This window comes from Schistocerca nitens, chromosome 1 (assembly GCF_023898315.1).
Source record: "Schistocerca nitens isolate TAMUIC-IGC-003100 chromosome 1, iqSchNite1.1, whole genome shotgun sequence".
Taxonomy (NCBI): domain Eukaryota; kingdom Metazoa; phylum Arthropoda; class Insecta; order Orthoptera; family Acrididae; genus Schistocerca; species Schistocerca nitens.
This window is the reverse complement of record NC_064614.1, coordinates 527979660-527999882: the sequence shown is the minus strand read 5'-3', so window position 1 is coordinate 527999882 and position 20223 is coordinate 527979660. Positions and strand designations below refer to the sequence as shown.

At 42.8% G+C, this 20223-nt stretch overlaps 1 protein-coding gene across 13 annotated transcripts in view; it reads left to right on the top strand.

Annotated features, from left to right (window-relative positions):
* LOC126253413 (broad-complex core protein isoforms 1/2/3/4/5-like) overlaps window positions 1-20223 on the top strand; it is a 492630-nt gene that overhangs the window by 44976 nt on the left and 427431 nt on the right. For all 13 annotated transcript variants that reach the window (XR_007545956.1, XM_049954773.1, XM_049954806.1 and 10 more), the window contains one exon: window positions 9240-9413. Coding sequence is in view for 12 of the 13 variants with exons in the window: in XM_049954773.1 (XP_049810730.1) it covers window positions 9240-9413 (174 nt within the window). In the remaining variant the exon portion in view is untranslated. The remainder of the gene's footprint in view (window positions 1-9239; window positions 9414-20223) is intronic.

The window sequence follows — 20223 nt, the reverse complement described above, 5'->3', positions numbered from 1 at the left end:
TAGTGCCTGGATTGCAACTTCTGAAGTGGTTGAGGAGCAGCGAACCACATATGGGAATCGGGAATAAGCATCAATGACAATGAGCCAAAAGCCATTGAGAAACGGGCCTGCAAAATCTATGTGAACACGTTCCCATGCTTGGGTTGCCGGCGGCCATGAAGAGAACGCTGCCCTGGGAGATGCTTGTTGGCTCGCACACTGGGAACAGGCGGCCACTAAGTGCTCAATTTCTCTGTCAATACCGGGCCGTACACATGTCTGCGAGCCAAGGTTTTAGTACGGGAAACACCCCAGTGCCCCGCATGTAATAACGTGAGGACCTCCCTTCGTAAACCTGCAGGAACAACCACGCGAGGAGCTGTATCATCGGTAGCCAGAAGGAGAACTCCTTCCAAGACCGAGAGGCGGTCTCGTAGAACAAAATAATTATGAAGAGGGTCCGAGGCCCGGCCCGGAGGGCGGGAGGACCACCCCTGCTGAATGAGGCGAACTACTTGCCGGAGAACCGGGTCAGCCGCAGTTTCCCTGGCGACTCGAGAACTAGTGATCGGGAAGCCATCAACTGCTTGGCGGGACGCCACATCCAAATGAAAACACGTAATCTCCTCTTGATCGAACGTAGGATCCGGGCCCACCGGAAGACGGGAAAGAGCGTCGGCGTTGGCATGCTGTCCTGTAGGGCGAAAATGAATGTCATAATGGTACTTAGAGAGGAACAAGGCCCAGCGCTGTAGTCTGTGGGCCGCCCTATCCGGAATCTGAGAGGCGGGGCCAAATAACGATATTAACGGCTTATGGTCAGTGATTAACTAAAACTTAGTGCCATACAAGAAAGGGTGAAACTTGGTAACAGCGTAGACAATGGCCAAAGCCTCTTTTTCCACCTGGGAGTAATGGGCCTGCGCGGGACTAAGCGTTTTAGACGCAAACGCCAGTGGTTGCTCGGAACCATCGGAGTTGCGATGGGCCAGGACCGCCCCCACCCCATACTGCGAAGCATCTGTAGCCAGGACCAATGGCTTATGGGGATCAAAAGTAGCCAAACAAGGGGCGGAAGTGAGGAGGCCCTTCAACGAGGTGAACGCTCGCTCGCATGCAGGCGACCAATCAAAAGGAACACCCTTGTGCAGAAGGCAGTACAGGGGGTGGGCTATAGTGGAAGCCCTGGGAATGAACCGGTGGTAATAGGCTATCTTGCCTAAAAAAGCTTGTAACTCTTTCAGCGAAGTGGGCCGAGGAAGGTTGACGATACCTTGGACCAAACTTCCTAGTGGCTGGATGCCACGCCGAGATATGGTGTAGCCCACATACTCAATGGACGGGTGGAAGAAGGTTGACTTATGCAGGTTGCAACGCAAGCCCACAGACCTGAATTTGAGAAAGAGGGTGCGAAGGTTGTGCAAGTGTTCCTTCGTGCTGCGGCCTGTGACAATTATGTCATCCAGGTAATTAATACAATGAGAGATTGTCGACGTGACATGCTCAAGATAACGCTGGAATATCACCGGGGCACTGGATATTCCAAAAGCCAACCGCTGGTATTGGTAAAGGCCAAACGGGGTGTTGACGACCGCCAGCCGTTTGGAGTCCTCATCAAGTGGTATCTATTGATAAGCCTCCGAAAGATCGATTTTTGAAAAATATTGGCCTCCCGCTACGGCGGAGAACAATTCATCAGCACGAGGCAAAGGATAGGTGTCCACCACCAATTGGGAATTAATGGTGGCCTTGAAATCGCCACAAAGACGTAAGTTTCCCGAGGGCTTCTTGACAATAACGAGGGGCGAAGCCCACACACAGGAAGAAACGGGAAGAACGACCCCTAGGGCTGTCAGCCGGTCTAGCTCTTCCTTTACCTGAGGGCGGAGAGCCAAGGGGATCTGTCTTGCGCGTAGAAAACGCGGGCGAGCCGACGCCTTCAACGTTAAGTGAGCTTCAAAATCGGAAACACGCCCCAGGCCCTCCTCAAAAATATCTGGAAAGTCTGAGATCAAAGATTCCAATGAGTGATAGGGAACGTCTTCGGAGACCAACTGTATGGTGTCAGCAATAGAAAAACCGAAAGCTTGAAAGGCATCCAGGCCAAAAAGGTTAGCGGAGCTCGCATCACTGACAACAATAAAAGTAATAGGCCGAGTGACTGATTTGTAAGTCACGTCGGTAGTGAATTGACCCAGTAGGGGAATGAACTGTTTACCATAACCACGTAGACGCCGGTAAACTGGCGCCAACGGGGGCGATCCAAGGTCGTAATAAGTTTGTGCATTCAACAACGAAACTGCTGTGCCCGTATCTACTTGCAGTTGTAACTGGCGCGACCGAACCGACACCTCGATAAAGAGTTTGCGTGCCGATACGTCGGGAGCCTGGCCCGATGAAACTTCCTGAATGTCAACGTCCATGTCCTCTATACGTGCTTCCTTCGATTCTTTCGAGGCTGAGCGGCAAACTTTAGCAATGTGACCTTTTTTATTACATTTGCGACAAATGGCCCAACGCCGGGGGCACTCTGACCGATCATGATGTTTATAGCACGACGCACAGGACGGCAACAGGGGCCGGCGGCCGGAATTTTGTTTACACGCCGTGCGGGAGCGGCCGTAACGGCCGGATTGTACCGCTCGCACGTCGTCCAACCCGGACACAGTGGACGCGGCCGCGCCGCCCTGAACCTCCGCGACGTCGCACCACGCTTCCAGCTGTTGACCTGCTGCATGAGAGACTTCATACGATTGAGCAATGGACAGGACTTCCTCGAGGGAAGGGTCTTCTAACTGCAGGGCCCGTTGCCGGACCTCCCTATCAGGGGCCGAACGAACAATGACGTCGCGTACCATAACGTGGGCATACGACTCCCGCGACTGCTCCGTGACAAAATGACACTTGCGACTAAGACCGTGCAGGGTAGCGGCCCACGCCTGGTAAGACTGATGGGGCTGTTTCTTGCATTGATAGAACTCGACCCTAGCCGCCACAACATGCGTGCGGCGGCGATAATATGAAGAGAGCAATGAACACAATGCGTCAAAAGACAAGGACGAGGGTTCCTGCAACGGCGCTAGCTGCCGCAAAACTTGATACAGCGAGGGAGATATCCAAGACAAGAAGAGAGCACGACATACCTCCGCATCGGCAACATGAAACGCCTGGAAATGCTGCCGAAGGCGATGTTCATATGCGTCCCAATCCTCCGCCGTCTCGTCATACGGGGGAAAGGGAGGAGGGAACTGCGCCAGAGCAGACGGCGTGGAGAGCAACGCCGGAAGCACTTGTTTCATGGTGGCCATGAGCTCCGTCTGCTGCGCCACCAAAACCCGTACCAAATCCTCCATGCCGTGGAGAAGCTGCGAAACCGGAACAACGACGCAACACGCGAAAGAACGACCCTACTCGTCGCCAATTGTGTAGTAACACTGTTCACGTTACGTCACACTTCACTTAGCGTAGACCGGGACTGTGTTCTAGGCATGCCCGATGTTAACTGACTGGGCACGGCCCGTGCTGCCGGAGTTGTTGTTGTTGTTCTTGTTGTTACGCCAGCAGAGGTCGCGTCCGAATTCTCGCGTGCCCTCTGGTGGACGGGACTCTACTTGCGGCAACTACCGCCCATGACGCACCGTGCCAATGTGCGCCTCCCGCGGTCTTTCTGGTGGCTACTACAAAATAACTTTCCAGAATAGAAAATAAAACATGTTAATACAGGTATAGAGTTTAAAACGACATTATAGGGGGTTTCTTCGTACTACAGGTCTATGTAGTCTAAGCCTGTGTGAGCCTCTTCTCTGAGATAGTTGATGTCCTTTGCATGCTTCACATTAGGATCTCACTGACCATAGAAAATAGTAGTCTGATACAAAGCTTAATAATAATAACAATAATACATTAAAACATGGAAAATCTCAGTTCCATTCATACCTGCATATGATTTAAACATGTGTGCCATGTGCTGATAAGCTTCAATGCAGTGCAGCAAGGTGAGAGGGTTCACGTTGATGTCATAGCTCACAGCTTGCCTGTGTGTGACCCCTACTATGTATTCTAGTATCCATGGTTTAAATTGAGTGAAGTACAGGAGGAATTATAATATAAATTTAATTATTAGAATATTATTTTATAACTTTTTAAACTGGCACTGCTACTGTGAAGCATGTAAGGGGGGAACCCTTTACCAGATTGAGCCTTGTAGGAACCCAGTAGTATGTAAACTCACATAGTGTCCAATTGCATCAATGGTGTCAGCAAGAAATCTCGCAAAGTGCAAGTCGCGTGCTTTGATCTACTTCCCACATGCAGAGTTTAGTGGAGGCAGAACAACCGTTAATAACGAACGTAGGAATGGAAACCCTTTCTTATTGACTAATGAGTTTGTGCAAAAAATCAAAGAAACTGTTCATGAAAACCGCTGATTGACAGTGGATGAAATGTCTGCGATACTTCGCCAACTCTCCAGAACTCACTTATTCGATACACTCTCAGAGACACTGGGATACTGGGAACTGTGTGTAAGATGGGTTCCAAAACAGGTGATAGAGCGACAGAAGAAAAATCGTGTCAGTAACGTCCATGAGATTCTTGATGACGTGAATTGGAAGGCGAGGATTGTCTGGGCTTTGTTGTGACTACAGTGTGATATGGGTGGCTCATTACACATCTGAGACTAAAGTACACTTGTCACAGTGATCTCACATCAATTCCTCATATGCCAAAATGTTCAAAACCATAATTCTAGGCAAAAAATCATGGCCTCAGTGTTTTGCGACTGAAAAGGCACGATTTTGGTCAAATTTGTGCCTTTGGGTTCAAATGGTTCAAATGGCTCTGAGCACTATGGGACTCAACTGCTGTGGTTATCAGTCCCCTAGAACTTAGAACTACTTAAACCTAACTAACCTAAGGACATCACACACATCCATGCCCGAGGCAGGATTCGAACCTGCGACCGTAGTAGTCGCACGGTTCCGGACTGCGCGCCTAGAACCGCGAGACCACTGCGGCCGGCGTGCCTTTGGGGGAGACCATCAATGCACAATGGTATTGTGAAACAAAAAGAAAAAACTCAGTAGGAGCATTCAAAATAAAAGGAGGGGAATGCTGACGAGACAAGGGTGCTTGTTGCACGTGTCCTCACACAGCCTTTGTACCAAGCCGTTCTTGGACTCTTTTGGTTGGGATGTATTCCCCTGACTTGGCTCCTTCAGATTATCATATTTTCATCTACTTAAAGGTACAAATGAGTGGAATTAAATTTTCAACTAATGAGCAGATGCAAAAAGAGATTCTGCGCTGGTGGAAGGATCTGATGGGAGAGTTCTCCAAGGAAGGCGAAAGGAGCTTGTACCCCAGATTATCACATACATTGAATGGGATGGTGTTATGTGGAAAAATAATCAACAAGTGTATCAGTAATATTCTGTAATCGTCCCCCCCCCCCCCCCCCCCCCAAATACATTTTTTTCTGAAAACATCTGTTTATGTTGGTGAGTCTTAAATAGTTGGACGGTCCTGACTGCTCTGGTATTCACTCTGAGTCAACATTAACTTCAAGGTGAATTTATCCACTTGTTGTAGGGGACTTCAGTGCAGATGAGATGTGTTACAGCTACAAAATTCCTCATCTACTCGAGACTCCCTGGAGTGCACTACAAGCTATTCAATGCATGTTCTGTGTTATAAACCTTTGAAGGATGTCCTCCTATGCACGTATCATGTAGGGAAGGAGGTGATATTCTCTTGGGCATCCAGGGAAAATGAGTTATGGGACAATGAACTGGCTGATACGGTAGCCAAGGTACTGCAAGTAGTAGTTATTGTGGCACAGTATAAAGTCCTCCTCCATGGAGTGACCTAACTGGTGAGGCAGAGGAGCTACCAAGTTTCTTCCCTCCTTGCAGCCAGTGATGTGGAATTAAGTCCTATTAAAATATAGTTGGGGAGATGCGCTGATGTCTGGCCACCCATGGCTTTACTTGGCCGGTGAAATGATGATAGCAGCAACTCAGGAAGGATGCTGATTCTGGCAGCAGGTGGCAGCCTGCCACGGTAGCTGCATGGGCTAGAGACAGCTACATGAGTCTGGGCTGGGCGCATTGAGGTGCACAGGTATTGAGACATAGACCCATTGTTGAGGAGGTAGCTGTCAGCAACAATGCCTACCCAAGCAAGTGGAGGCAGATAACAAGGTGTTTGCCCACACTGGTGATGGCAGCTGAGGGGCTACATGGCACAGCAGTGTATAATAACCAGGGCTTTCAAACGGAGAGATTGGGATACATTACTGCCTCTCCTGACATTTTCATACAACACAGTGAAGCAAGGAAACACAGGCTTCACACTATTCTTTTTGCTCCACAGTCACAAGGTTGAAACAACAATCGATGTATTATTCCTATTCCAATCAGATTATACTCAGGATGACTATGTGAAACAACTCATCACCAGGACTGAAAAAGCAAGACAGCTGGCTCACATATGGATCCTGGATGCTTAAGAGAAAGACTGAGAGCACTATACAGTGAAACCTCTTTATAACATTCCTCCATATAACGTTTTCCTCTATGTTACGTCCGTTTTTCTCGGTCCCGACTAAAAGCCCATATAAACAATGTTAAATTTTCCTCTTTACTGCGTTTCCTCTATATTACAATTTCCTCCATGTAACACTCATATTTTTGGAACCCCGGTCAATTATTTACCTCTTTATAACATTTAAGTGACTGGATCTAGACGCATCGTTTTCTGTTCTGTGTATTCACAGTTGGCACCGGCTCGGAAATCCCGCACTCAGAGTGTTTCATTTGTCAGCGGCAGAACCCGGTCATGTGATACGTGACGAACATTCCGCTTACAATCTTTTTGGCGCCATTTCAGTTTCTCAGAGAATTTGATGCCAAAATGGGGAGTGCTGCAAGAAAAGTGCTGCTGTTTGTGGACAGATGTGCGGCACATCCACCAGATGTATCTTTCTGAGAAATGTGAAAGTATTTTACAGGCAATGAATTTAATTATGTACTCGTGGAGGGGAGTCAGTGCTGAGACTATTGAAAACTGTTTAAAAAATGTGGGATTCTGTCAGAATCAGATGGCAGCTCCTGTGGAAGATGTTGCAAGTGATTTGCAAGAGTTTTAGGAATTAATAGGCAGTGATTCTGTCACTTTTGAGGGCTTTGGGGCTGTGGATTACAACGTGGCAACCACAGGAGTACAAAGTATTGAGGAGCTGACAGCAGATAGAAGCTTGGAGAATAATAGTATAGTGAAAGTGACAGTGACAAGGAAGATGACCCTGTGCCCTCATATGCTAAGGCAGCTGAAGGCTTTGAAACATTTAGGAGAGATATGATGACCCATAGACTTGAGGACAGAACAGTAGTTCAACTTGATCATTTGGAGCAAGAAAAGATTGCCATAGTGTCTAGGAGAAATAGAAAACAAACATGCGTGCTTGAATATTTTAAAAATCGTAGGTATGTGATTTTCAGGTTGCATAGGTTCCTAGAGTTTGTGCAAATTTAAGTTCCATTTCATAATTTAATTATTAAAGTAATTTTTTGTAACTAATTCTTTTTTTTAATCTGTACCATTTACTGTGTTTTTATGTAGTATGTTCAGTATATCATAAACAAAATTTGGCTCATATTCTACAATTGAGTCAACTGAAGAACGGGATACCACCTGTCAGCTTTGAACAATGACGATGTCATATCTTAAGAATCTGTTATAACTTTTTACAGTACAAACTGATCCATTTCCTTTCACGCATCCACCTACTGGGCTCCATGTTTTAATCACAAAAAACTAATCATTTGTTACATTGATAATTTGCAATGAACATCATATTACAGTGTTGTGAAAATTTAAAATGTAATCTATGGCACCATTTGTCAAAGCTTATTAGTGGTATCCCGATCTTCAGTAATGCCCGATAATTATTATTTGGAAGGCTTCCTCTTTATAGTGTTTTCCTCTATACAGTGTTCAGAATTTGTGGTCCCTTGAAAAACGTTATATAGAGGTTTCACTGTAATGCCAAAAAGTGGCCAGTGACATACAGCCTGGGTGACTTGGTATGGATTTTTATGCCTGTGTAGAAAGTGGAATTATCAGAATAAGTATTAAAGTAGTACTTTAGGCCATATTGTATCCTTTGTCAGTTGTTGGAGCATACACATGCAGTCGAGGATTATGACCTTCCATCAAGAAGACAAAAGTACAGAGATGATGTCCGTTTCCTTTGCATGAAGCTATACTACAATCGAGAGTTGCACATCCACAATAGAAGGTTCAAGGAAACTGAAGACACTCCTGACAGTTGCAAAGCATCGATGGCAGGTGGCTACGTTTGATGCTTGTCATAGGGAAGAGGCTGTAAAAATGTGACCAGAACGGGAAGATCTGCCACTGCTACCATACAGTGAATCATTGACAAGACCTAGATCCAGGGTACTGTAGTCTGCTTCAGTGAGAACATTTGAAACAGCAGGTTGCCATTTCTTCAGGAGATGGAACAATACTATGAGATGTGGTGCGTGCAATGTTTTCTAGTGATTAGCATCTCTAGCTGGTATGTTGCTGGTCGTCAGTTCAAACTTGACCACCAGCAGTTATTTGTTATTTAGTATTTATCAGTTTGGTAGGTTTTTAAAAATCTTATGTTTGTAAGGCTTGTACATTCTGGAATATTCAATGTATGTGTAATATTCTGTTTGTGTAAGTAGCTACAGTGTCCATCCAAGATGTCGGTTCTATTATGGCTGTTCACCAGTGTTCGTAATGAACTTGCCTTCATTTCTAAGTGTCATACTTCATTAATGACCCATATTTCAGAATTGAACTTGGGTGTGAATTTGATGTGAAAGGTGGTTGGAGAGCAGGTAGTGGTGGTGGTGGTGGTGGTGGTGGTGGTGGTGGTGGTGGTGCTGGTGCTGCTGCTGCTGTTTCTGGTTTAATGTGCTCCGCATCATGGTTGCTGCTGCCCACAAAAAACCATCATGGATGAATGAACTTTGAAACTGATCAGAGTAGTGTGTGTGTGTGTGTGTGTGTGTGTGTGTGTGTGTGTGTGTGTGTGTGTCACACTTAACAGAAATATATGGTAGTTGAAATTAAATGTGAGCCTTTTATTACCAAATTTTTATGACAGCAGGTAAGATAAAAGTTGAGGACCAGAAATGACAATTTAGAACTGAATACATGGTGTGGTTACATCTTCTTGAATAAAAACTATAAGTTGTTTATTCCAGGTAAACCCATGCAAACATCCAATTGTTATCTTGAAGGATGTGGGTCACAAAGAACTGATTGCAATTCTGCAGTTCATGTACCAGGGAGAAGTTAACGTTCGTCAGGAAGAACTTGCTGATTTCTTAAAAACTGCTGAACTCCTGCAGATCAAAGGCTTAACTGGAAACGATAATGTGAGTATATCCTTTAATTATTAAAAAGGTCATAAATGCTTTATAATGAAAATTCTGATTGGAGTATGTTTGAGCTCCTGTTAGACCAGGTTTACCGAGAGGTCTTGGCTTATTTTTGACCATTTCCAGTTGTTCAGTAATGAAGTTTGTCTGCAGTGCTTTCTTTCTGTATATGCTTGTGAGAGCTCACTGAGCTATTATTAAACAATGGAAAATACAGGTTGTTGAGCTATTAAGTATTCGTAAATCAGTTCTGTGTTCACTGAAGTGCTGTCAATGGCAATATTTAGTGATTGAACAAGCATACAAACTGCAATAATTCTGGTTCGACTATCAAAGGATTTGGCTGTGAACTGCTTATTTTGGACCCCAAAAATGTAATAATTGATGTGGCTTAGCAAAATACACTCCTGGAAATGGAAAAAAGAACACATTGACACCGGTGTGTCAGACCCACCATACTTGCTCCGGACACTGCGAGAGGGCTGTACAAGCAATGATCACACGCACGGCACAGCGGACACACCAGGAACCGCGGTGTTGGCCGTCGAATGGCGCTAGCTGCGCAGCATTTGTGCACCGCCGCCGTCAGTGTCAGCCAGTTTGCCGTGGCATACGGAGCTCCATCGCAGTCTTTAACACTGGTAGCATGCCGCGACAGCGTGGACGTGAACCGTATGTGCAGTTGACGGACTTTGAGCGAGGGCGTATAGTGGGCATGCGGGAGGCCTGGTGGACGTACCGCCGAATTGCTCAACACGTGGGGCGTGAGGTCTCCACAGTACATCGATGTTGTCGCCAGTGGTCGGCGGAAGGTGCACGTGCCCGTCGACCTGGGACCGGACCGCAGCGACGCACGGATGCACGCCAAGACCGTAGGATCCTACGCAGTGCCGTAGGGGACCGCACCGCCACTTCCCAGCAAATTAGGGACACTGTTGCTCCTGGGGTATCGGCGAGGACCATTCGCAACCGTCTCCATGAAGCTGGGCTACGGTCCCGCACACCGTTAGGCCGTCTTCCGCTCACGCCCCAACATCGTGCAGCCTGCCTCCAGTGGTGTCGCGACAGGCGTGAATGGAGGGACGAATGGAGACGTGTCGTCTTCAGCGATGAGAGTCGCTTCTGCCTTGGTGCCAATGATGGTCGTATGCGTGTTTGGCGCCGTGCAGGTGAGCGCCACAATCAGGACTGCATACGACCGAGGCATACAGGGCCAACACCCGGCATCATGGTGTGGGGAGCGATCTCCTACACTGGCCGTACACCACTGGTAATCGTCGAGGGGACACTGAATAGTGCACGGTACATCCAAACCGTCATCGAACCCATCGTTCTACCATTCCTAGACCGGCAAGGGAACTTGCTGTTCCAACAGGACAATGCACGTCCGCATGTATCCCGTGCCACCCAACGTGCTCTAGAAGGTGTAAGTCAACTACCCTGGCCAGCAAGATCTCCGGATCTGTCCCCCATTGAGCATGTTTGGGACTGGATGAAGCGTCGTCTCACGCGGTCTGCACGTCCAGCACGAACGCTGGTCCAACTGAGGCGCCAGGTGGAAATGGCATGGCAAGCCGTTCCACAGGACTACATCCAGCATCTCTACGATCGTCTCCATGGGAGAATAGCAGCCTGCACTGCTGCGAAAGGTGGATATACACTGTACTAGTGCCGACATTGTGCATGCTCTGTTGCCTGTGTCTATGTGCCTGTGGTTCTGTCAGTGTGATCATGTGATGTATCTGACCCCAGGAATGTGTCAATAAAGTTTCCCCTTCCTGGGACAATGAATTCACGGTGTTCTTATTTCAATTTCCAGGAGTGTAGTTGGTGAAATATTAATATCATTAAGCATACGCATTTAAAATCATGTTGATAAATAAAAATGAAATGAGGTACTGGATTCTGAAGGATAATGATGAAGCCTAAAGCATGGATTTAAATGTGACTTATAAATTTTTTACAAGTATAGTTAGTTAGTGTCATGTTCCATGTGGGATGATTCGTTTTACTTACATATTGCAAATTAGTTTTTAAATATGGCCACATGCTGAAAATTTATAAAGTTTTTTTGCATTAATTGTATGCGGAAGTGAGTTAGTAATTCCCACCAATCACCTTTTACACATTACAGTAATAAAAATTATTCTACGGAATGGAATTAGTTGTCAAGGAGAAACTTTTTCAGTTTGTTTTCAAATTACTTTGCTACCTGCCATACGTTTTATATCAATGGGTAATTTATCAAAAATTTTAGTTGCAGTATTGTGCACCCCCTTTTATGCTAAAGACAATCTGAATATAGAGTAATGAGTGCCATTTTTCCTTTTGGTATTGTAATTATGTACATTATTTTTCCTTTTGAACTGGATTGGATTATTTACAACAAACTTCATGAGAAAATAAATATACTGTGAAGCAGTAGTCAGAATGCCCAACACCTGATATAGATGTCTAAAAGAGGATCAGGGATGTGCACAACATATTACTCTTATAGTACAATTTTGAGCTGTGAAGACTTTCTTTCTTGAAGATTAGTTACCCAAGAACGTCATTCCATATGACATTATAGAACGAAAATCTACAAAATATATCAGATTACTGATTTTTCTCTTCCCAAGATTTGCAATGGTTCTGTGTGCAAATGTGGATGAACTAAGTTGTTTTAGGAGTTCCAGAATGTGCTTTTTCCAGCTTAAATTCTCATCGATATGGACACCAAAGAAGTTTGAAGTTTCTACCTTATTTATTATTTCCTCACAATGTGTTAAGCTTTTCATTGGTGTAGTACCCCGTGATGAGCAGAACTGAATATGTTGTGTCTTTTTTTTAAATGGAGGGTGAGACTATTCACAGAAAACCAGTCAGTTATACTTCTAAGAACATTGTTTACTATTTCTTCTGGTTTTGTATATATTCTTGGATTGTTTACAATACTACTGTCATCTGCAAAAAAGATCCAATTCTGCTTGTCATATGTTAGATGGAAGATTGTTTACATATATGAGGAACAGTAGTGGGCCTAAGATTGAGCCTTGAGTAACCTCTTACGTGATTTCTCCCCAGTCATAATAATGTCCGTGGACTACATTGGTTGAATTACTAAACACAACTTTCTGTGTTATTTTGGCTGGATATGACAGTACCATCAATCCCACAAAACTTCAATATATGTAGGAGAATATTGTGATTCACATAGTCAAAGGCCTGAGATAGGTCACAGAAAATACCAACCAGCACTATTTTATTACTTAATGCTTATAAAATTTGGTGAGTGAACATGTAAATGCCATTATCTTTCATGGGCCTCTCCTGCCAGGTGTGCTAGCTTTGAAATTTTCCCAGTGCCATGCTCTGTCCACACACTTGCTGGCCTTCAGCTGTCCTGTTTATGCTGTGGTGCCATCCAATCCCCCTGACCATCTTGCTCTGTCGTACATAGCAACAAGGCAGGTCTTCATTGCTTGCCTCAATACTGTGCTAATTTATCCAGGTGAGCCACTCATATTGTCACATGCTATGTGGAAGGTGTGATGGGACAACACTCTTAATGTTGCCCAAAATTTACGTAAACCCAAGAAATTCACTTGCTTAACATGACCTAACAATGACATTATGATCAATATTTGCTATGCGAACGACAAGCTGATGTGATTACTAATACATCTACTTAAAAAAATCTGCAATGTGTTAAAACGCATCACTGTTACTCCCACCAGTATTCCATTTGAGTTCATAGGTGTATCATGACACTGTACTGAACAGATATTTGAAAGTTGTGCAGGGGAAGTAGAATTTAGTGAAACTAAACTTCTAATTGTTGTTGTTTATAGGTCCTCTAACTCTGACTCAGAGCATTTCTGCTCAAGCTAGAGAGGGTTCTTGATTCACTTTGAAGGAAGTGCCAGAAATTAGTTATATGTGGTGAATTTAATATTAATTTTGTATATGATAGTGCAAGAAAAAGATGTTGGTAGATCACCGAAATTCATATGATCTAATGTAGATTGTGTTTTTTTTTTTTTTTCAACTAGAGGTGCAGGGGAACAGTAGCACAGTCATAGACAATATTTTTATTCATTCTTCATTACTAGATGGGCATTCTGTTAGTAAAAGCGTGAACGGCCTTTCAGACCATGATGCACAAATTTTAACACTAAAAGGATTTTGCACTCTAACCAATGTCATATTTAATTACAAACTATGTAGGAAAGTTAATCCAACAGCAATAGAGAGTTTTTTTTAAACATTGTCAAGGAACAAGAGTGGCAGGACGTTTATAGTGCCGATAACATAGATGATAAATACAAAGCTTTCTCATGCTCTTTGAGAGTTGCTTTCCGTTAGAATGTTCTAAACAGGGTACTAGCAGTAATAGGCAGCTCGGGTGGCTGACTAGTAGGATAAAGATATCTTTAGAACAAAGTGGGAATTATATCAAAATGTTAGTAGTCACAATCAAGCTACAGTAGCCCATTACAAACAGTATTGTAAGGTGCTTAAAAATTTTATTAGGAATGCAAAGAGTATGTGGTATGCAAATAGAATAGCTAATTCACAGGATAAAATTAAAACCAAATGGTCTGTTGTGGAGGAAGTGTCTGGTCAGCAGCACGAGGTCGACGATATAAAGTCAGTTCACAGCAAAAATATTTCCTTACGGATAAATCAGATATATACAGTATTTAACAATCCTTTTCTGAGCATTGCTGGTGAATTAAATAAAAATTTAGTTTCTACAGGAAATTGTATAACTTTCTTGGCAAATGACTTTCCGAGATTGATGTCTGAAATACTCCTCTGTGATACAGACAAGAGGGGGATTGAGTCAATAATTAAATCACTGAAGACTAAGGACTCTCATTGTTATGATGGCGTGTCTAGCAGAATATTAAAGTACTGTGCTGCACATGTTAGCCCTGTATTTAGCCATATTTGTAATTTTTGCTTTAGGTATGGTCAGTTTCCTGAACGATTAAAGTACTTAGTAGTAAAGCTGCTTTATAAAAAGGGAGAAAGGGATAATATAGATAATTTTGGACCTATTTCTATGCTATCAGTGTTTGCAAAAGTTATTGAAAAGGCTGTGTACGTAAGGATGATTGATCATTTTATATCATATGATTTGCTATCAAATGTACAGTTCGGCTTTAGAAGTCGTTTAACAACTGAAAATGCTATATTCTGTTTTCTCTGTGAGGTACTGGATGGGCTAAACAAAAGGTTTCGAACACTTTTGGCATATTTTTTGATTTAACTAAGGCATTTGATTGTGTTGATCAAAAAATATTGCTCCAGAAGTTGGACCATTAGCCTACGGAATATGGGGAGTAGCTCACAGTTGGTCCACCTCTTACTTCACTGTACTTCAGCAACAGACAGCAAAAGGTCATTATTCACAATGTTGATAACGGCTGTGATGTTGGGTCTGAGTGGGGTACTCTCAAGTGGTGGGGGGGGGGGGGGGGGGTGCCCCAGGGATCAGTGTTGGGGCCACTCCTGTTCCTTATTTATATAAATGATATGCCCTCTAGTATTACGGGTAACTCTAAAATATTTCTGTTTGCTGTTGACACTAGCTTGGTAGTAAAGGATGTTGTGTGCTGGGTTTCAGATAGTGTAGTACATGACCTAAGTTCATGGCTTGTAGAAAATAAACTAACGCTAAATCACAGTAAGACTCAGTTTTTACAGTTTCTAACACACAATTCAACAAAATGTGACATTTTAATTTCACAGAATGTGCATATGATTAGTGAAACTGAACAGTTCAAATTTCTATGTCTTCAGGTAGATAGTTCAGGATCTTGTTCAAAGACTTAATACTGCCATTTTTACTACTCGAACGGTAAATTAGTCTACTTTGCTTATTTTCATTTGCTTTTGTTGTATCGTATTATATTTTGGAGTAACTCTTCCCATTCTAAAAGGATATTTTTGGCACAGAAATGGGCGGTTCAGGCAATAATTGGTGTAAGTTCACGAACCTCTTGTCGACCCCTGTTCACAAGTCTGGGTATTTTGACATTGACCTCTCATATATATTCCTTACTGTCATTTCTTGTTAACATATTACCTTATTCCCAAGAGTAAGCAGCTTTCACTAGGTTAATACTCGGCAGAAATCAAATCTGCATTTGGATCGGACTTCCTTAACTCTTGTGCAAAATGGTGTGCAATATACTGCTGCATCCATTTTCAGTAAGCTACCACTCGAATTCAAAAATCTGTACCCCTTTGATTTCTAGATAATTTGTAGTTTTTGATGCAGAGTTCGGTGGCTGTAGGAACAAGACTTCTGGTCATGTGAATACAGGGTTATAAATACAAAATCAAATAGGGGTAATGCAGGAGTAGGTTTAATAAGGAATAAAAAAATGGGAATGCAGGTAAGCTACGACAAACAGCACAGTGAATGCATTATTGTGGCCAAGATAGATATGAAGCCCACACCTACCACAGTAGCACTAGTTTATATGCCAACTAGCTCCGCAGACGACGAAGAGATTGATGAAATGTATGATGAGATGAAAGAAATTATTCAGATAGTGAAGGGAGATGAAAATTTAATAGTCATGGGTGACTGGAATTCGATAGTAGGAAAAGGAAGAGAAGGAAACGTAGTAGGTGATTATGGAATGGGGGTAAGGAATGAAAGGGGAAGCTGCCTGGTAGAATTTTGCACAGAGCATAACTTAATCATAGCTAACACTTGGTTCAAGAATCATGAAAGAAGGGTGTGTAGGTTGTATACATGGAAGAAGCCTGCAGATACTGGAAGGTTTCAGATAGATTATATGATGGCAAGACAGATATTTACGAGCCAGGTTTTAAATTGTAAGACATTTTCAGGGGCAGATGTGGACTCTGACCACAATCTGTTGGTTATGAACTGTAGATTAACACTGAAGAAACTGCAAAAAGGTGGAAATTCAAGGAGATGGTACCTGGATAAACTGACTAAACCAGAGGTTGTACAGAGTTTCAGGGAGAGCATAAGGGAACAATTGACAGGAATTGGGGAAAGAAATACGGTAGAAGAAGAATGGGTAGCTTTGAGGGATGAAGTAGTGAAAGCAGCAGAGGATCAAGTAGGTAAAAAGATGAGGGTTAATAAAAATCCTTGGGTAACAGAAGAGATATTGAATTTAGTTGATGAAAGGAGAAAATACAAAAATGCAGTAAATGAAGCAGGCAAAAGGAATACAAACGTCTCAAAAATGAGATCAACAGGAAGTGCAAAATTGCTAAGCAGGCATGGGTAGAGGACAAATGTAAGGATGTAGAGGTTTATATCACTAGGGGTAAGATAGATACTGCCTACAGGAAAATTAAAGAGACCTTTGGAGAAAAGAGAGCCACTTGATTGAATATCAAGAGCTCAGATGGAAACCCAGTTCTAAGCAAAGAAGGGAAAGCAAAAAGGTGGAAGGAGTATATAGAGGGCTATACAAGGCCGATGTTCTTGAGGACAATATTATGGAAATGGAAGAGGATGTAGATGAAGATGAAATGGAAGGTATGATACTGCGTGAAGAGTTTGACAGAGCACTGAAAGACCAAAGTCGAAACAAGGCCCCGGGAGTAGACAACATTCCATTAGAACTACTGACAGCCTTGAGAGAGCCAGCCCTGACAAAACTCTTGGTGAGCAAGGTATATGAGACAGGTGAAATACCCTCAGACTTCAAGAAGAATTAATAATTCCAATCCCAAAGAAAGCAGGTGTTGACAGATGTGAAAATTACTAAACTATCAGTTTAATAAGCCACAGCTGCAAAATACTAACATGAATTCTTTACAGATTAATGGAAAAACTGGTAGAAGCTGACCTCTGGGAAGATCAGTTTGGATTCCGTAGAAATGTTGGAACACGTGAGACAATACTGACCCTACGACTTATCTTAGAAAATAGATTAAGGAAAGGCAAACCTACATTTCTAGCATTTGACAATGTTGACTGGAATACTCTCTTTGAACTTTTGAAGGTGACAGGGGTAAAATACAGGGAGCGAAAGGCTATTTACAATTTGCACGAAAACCAGATGGCAGTTATAAGAATCGAGGGGCATGAAAGGGAAGCAGTGGTTGGGAAGGGAGTGAGACAGGGTTGTAGCATATCCCCGATGTTATTCAATCTGTATATTGAGCAAGCAGTAAAGGAAACAAAAGAAAAATTTGAAGTGGGAATTAAAATCCATGGAGAAGAAATAAATACTTTGAGGTTTGCCGATGACATTGTAATTCTGTCAGAGACAGCAAAGGACCTGGAAGAGCAGCTGAATGGAATGGACAGTGTCTTGAAACGAGGATATAAGATGAACATCAACAAAAGCAAAACAAGGATAATGGAATGTAGTCGAATTAAATCGGGTGATGCTGAGGGAATTAGATTAGGAAATGAGGCGCTTAAAGTAGTAAATGAGTTTTGCTATTTGGGGAGAAAAATAACTGATGATGGTTGAAGTAGAGGGGACATAAAATGTAGATTGGCAATGGCAAGGTAAGCATTTCTGAAGAAGAGAAATTTGTTAACATTGAGAATAGATTTAAGTGTCAGGAAGTCGTTCCTGAAAGTATTTGTATGGAGTGTAGCCATGTATAGAAGTGAAACGTGGACGATAAATAGTTTAGACAAGAAGAGAATAGAAGCTTTCGAAATGTGGTGCTACAGAATAATACTGAAGATTAGATGGGTTGATCACATAACTAATGAGGAGTTATTGAATAGAATTGGGGAGAAGAGAAATTTGTGGCTCAACTCGACTAGAAGAAGGGATCAGTTGTTAGGACATATTCTGAGGCATCAAGGGACCACCAATTTAGTATTGGAGGGTGGCGTGGAGGGTAAAAATCGTAGAGGGACAGCAAGAGATGAATACATAAGCAGATTCAGAAGGATGTAGGGTGCAGTAGGTACTGGGAGATGAAGAAGCTTGCACAGGATAGAGTAGCATGGAGAGCTGCATCAAACCAGTCTCTGGACTGAATACCACAACAACAACTACAACAACAACAATGATGCAGAGCTCTATGCTGTCCTAAAAGGCATAGAGCAAATGAATTGTAATTGATGTAATTATTCTTTCATCTGCTCTCATTCTTTAAGTGCTGTACAGACCATTCGACAATTGTGTTTTGTATTTTGTCTGTTAGATACAAAATGGCCTTTTCGCTCTACAATGACAAGGGAAAGATATACTGTTTTTCTGGGTCCCAGACTGCATGGGAGTCCAGCAAAGTGAACAAGCGGACATGGCAGCAAGGGACACTTGCAAAAAAAAAAGTAGTGTATTACAGCTGACCACCGTCCTGTTACCTTCTTTAAGAGGAGAGAAGCTGTGTGTCTTTGGGAGATGGGTGGCTGCCATAGGGACAAAATATGAAGGTAAGGCGGGGTAAAGCCCATGGTTCTACTGTGTGGTGAACATCCTTCAATTTTCACAAGTGCAACGAATAGTTGAGAATGTGGCATTATCCTATACTAAATGAGCACCTCCTCTGGGAGTGGGACCCACAGTGACTAGTGCTTGTGGCATACCAGTGTCAGTTTGCCATATTTTATGTGATTGCATTTTATTTTTCTGACAAGAGGGCGGCAGTTTTTATTGATAATGATTTCTCTTCTGTTTTAAATAATAGTGTGGAAAATGTTTTGGGGTTAAGTGTGGTGGTTGATTTCATGTCAGTTACCCGACAGGATATTTTAATGTTTCTTTGTGTTAATGATTCATCTTCTTTTAGTCATTGATAAAAGTGACCGTGTTTATTTGACTCATATTTTACAATTTCAACTGATTGCCCATTTACCTATTAATTTATTTGGTTTTAACATAGACTGAGGTTTTTATTTAAGCAGTTTTGACAGACCTGTGTAAAAGTGCATGAGTATATACAATATAAATCAAGAAAATTGAACAAGGCCCCAGAGCCCAGTAGAATCGCTGCGAGATTCTGTATAGAATTTGTGACTGAGTTAGCCTCTCTTTCAACTGTAGTATTCCATAGATCCCTCAAACAAGAAAATTGTGCCCAGTAGTTCCAGCATGACACAGGTCACACCCATCTATAAAAAAGGTAGCAGTAGTGAGCCACAAATCTATCATTCAGTAGCAATAAAAGATAGCAGTAGTGAGCCACAGATCTATCATTTAGTATTGACATCCATCCGTTGTGGAATCTTATACCCAAACCTCCAGATGTCAGACACTCAGATTGGTACCAAACGTTGTATGTCAATCAAGTATCAACCAAAACTCTGATTTAGTTCGTACTATGTGCTGCCATCCTGCATAATGAGCATAAACATTAATTAAAAGTAACACCAGGACTATGGAGCACAGGAAAAGCATAACTGTGAGTGACTAATGTCTAGAGCTTTTGGAGGGGAAGCTGGTAGAGCGTTGATCGTCATACCCCAACAGTGACAGTTTTTTGTTACTGTGTTATACGTGAAAGTGTTATATGGGACTAGTCTTCTGAATGTGTGAAGCAGTTTCTTCTTTATTCAACTCTTCCAGTTGTTTATGTTTACTCAGTGAAACTACAAATGCACTAGCTGCTTCATCACGAGTGGTGTCTGTCTGCACATAATCCTACAAAACACCACACCTATCTATACAAATGTGCTCTATAGGCTTGCTACTTTCAACTAACAAAGCAAAAGCAGACTGCCAAAAGAACATTGATACAAACTCCGGAAATTCGTTTAGCGTGTCAGGAAAATGTTCTCTCATATAACAGTTTCAGATGTAAACAGTTAAAACAAATTGTCGTCAGTGGAGTTTGAATGCATGATGACCTCACA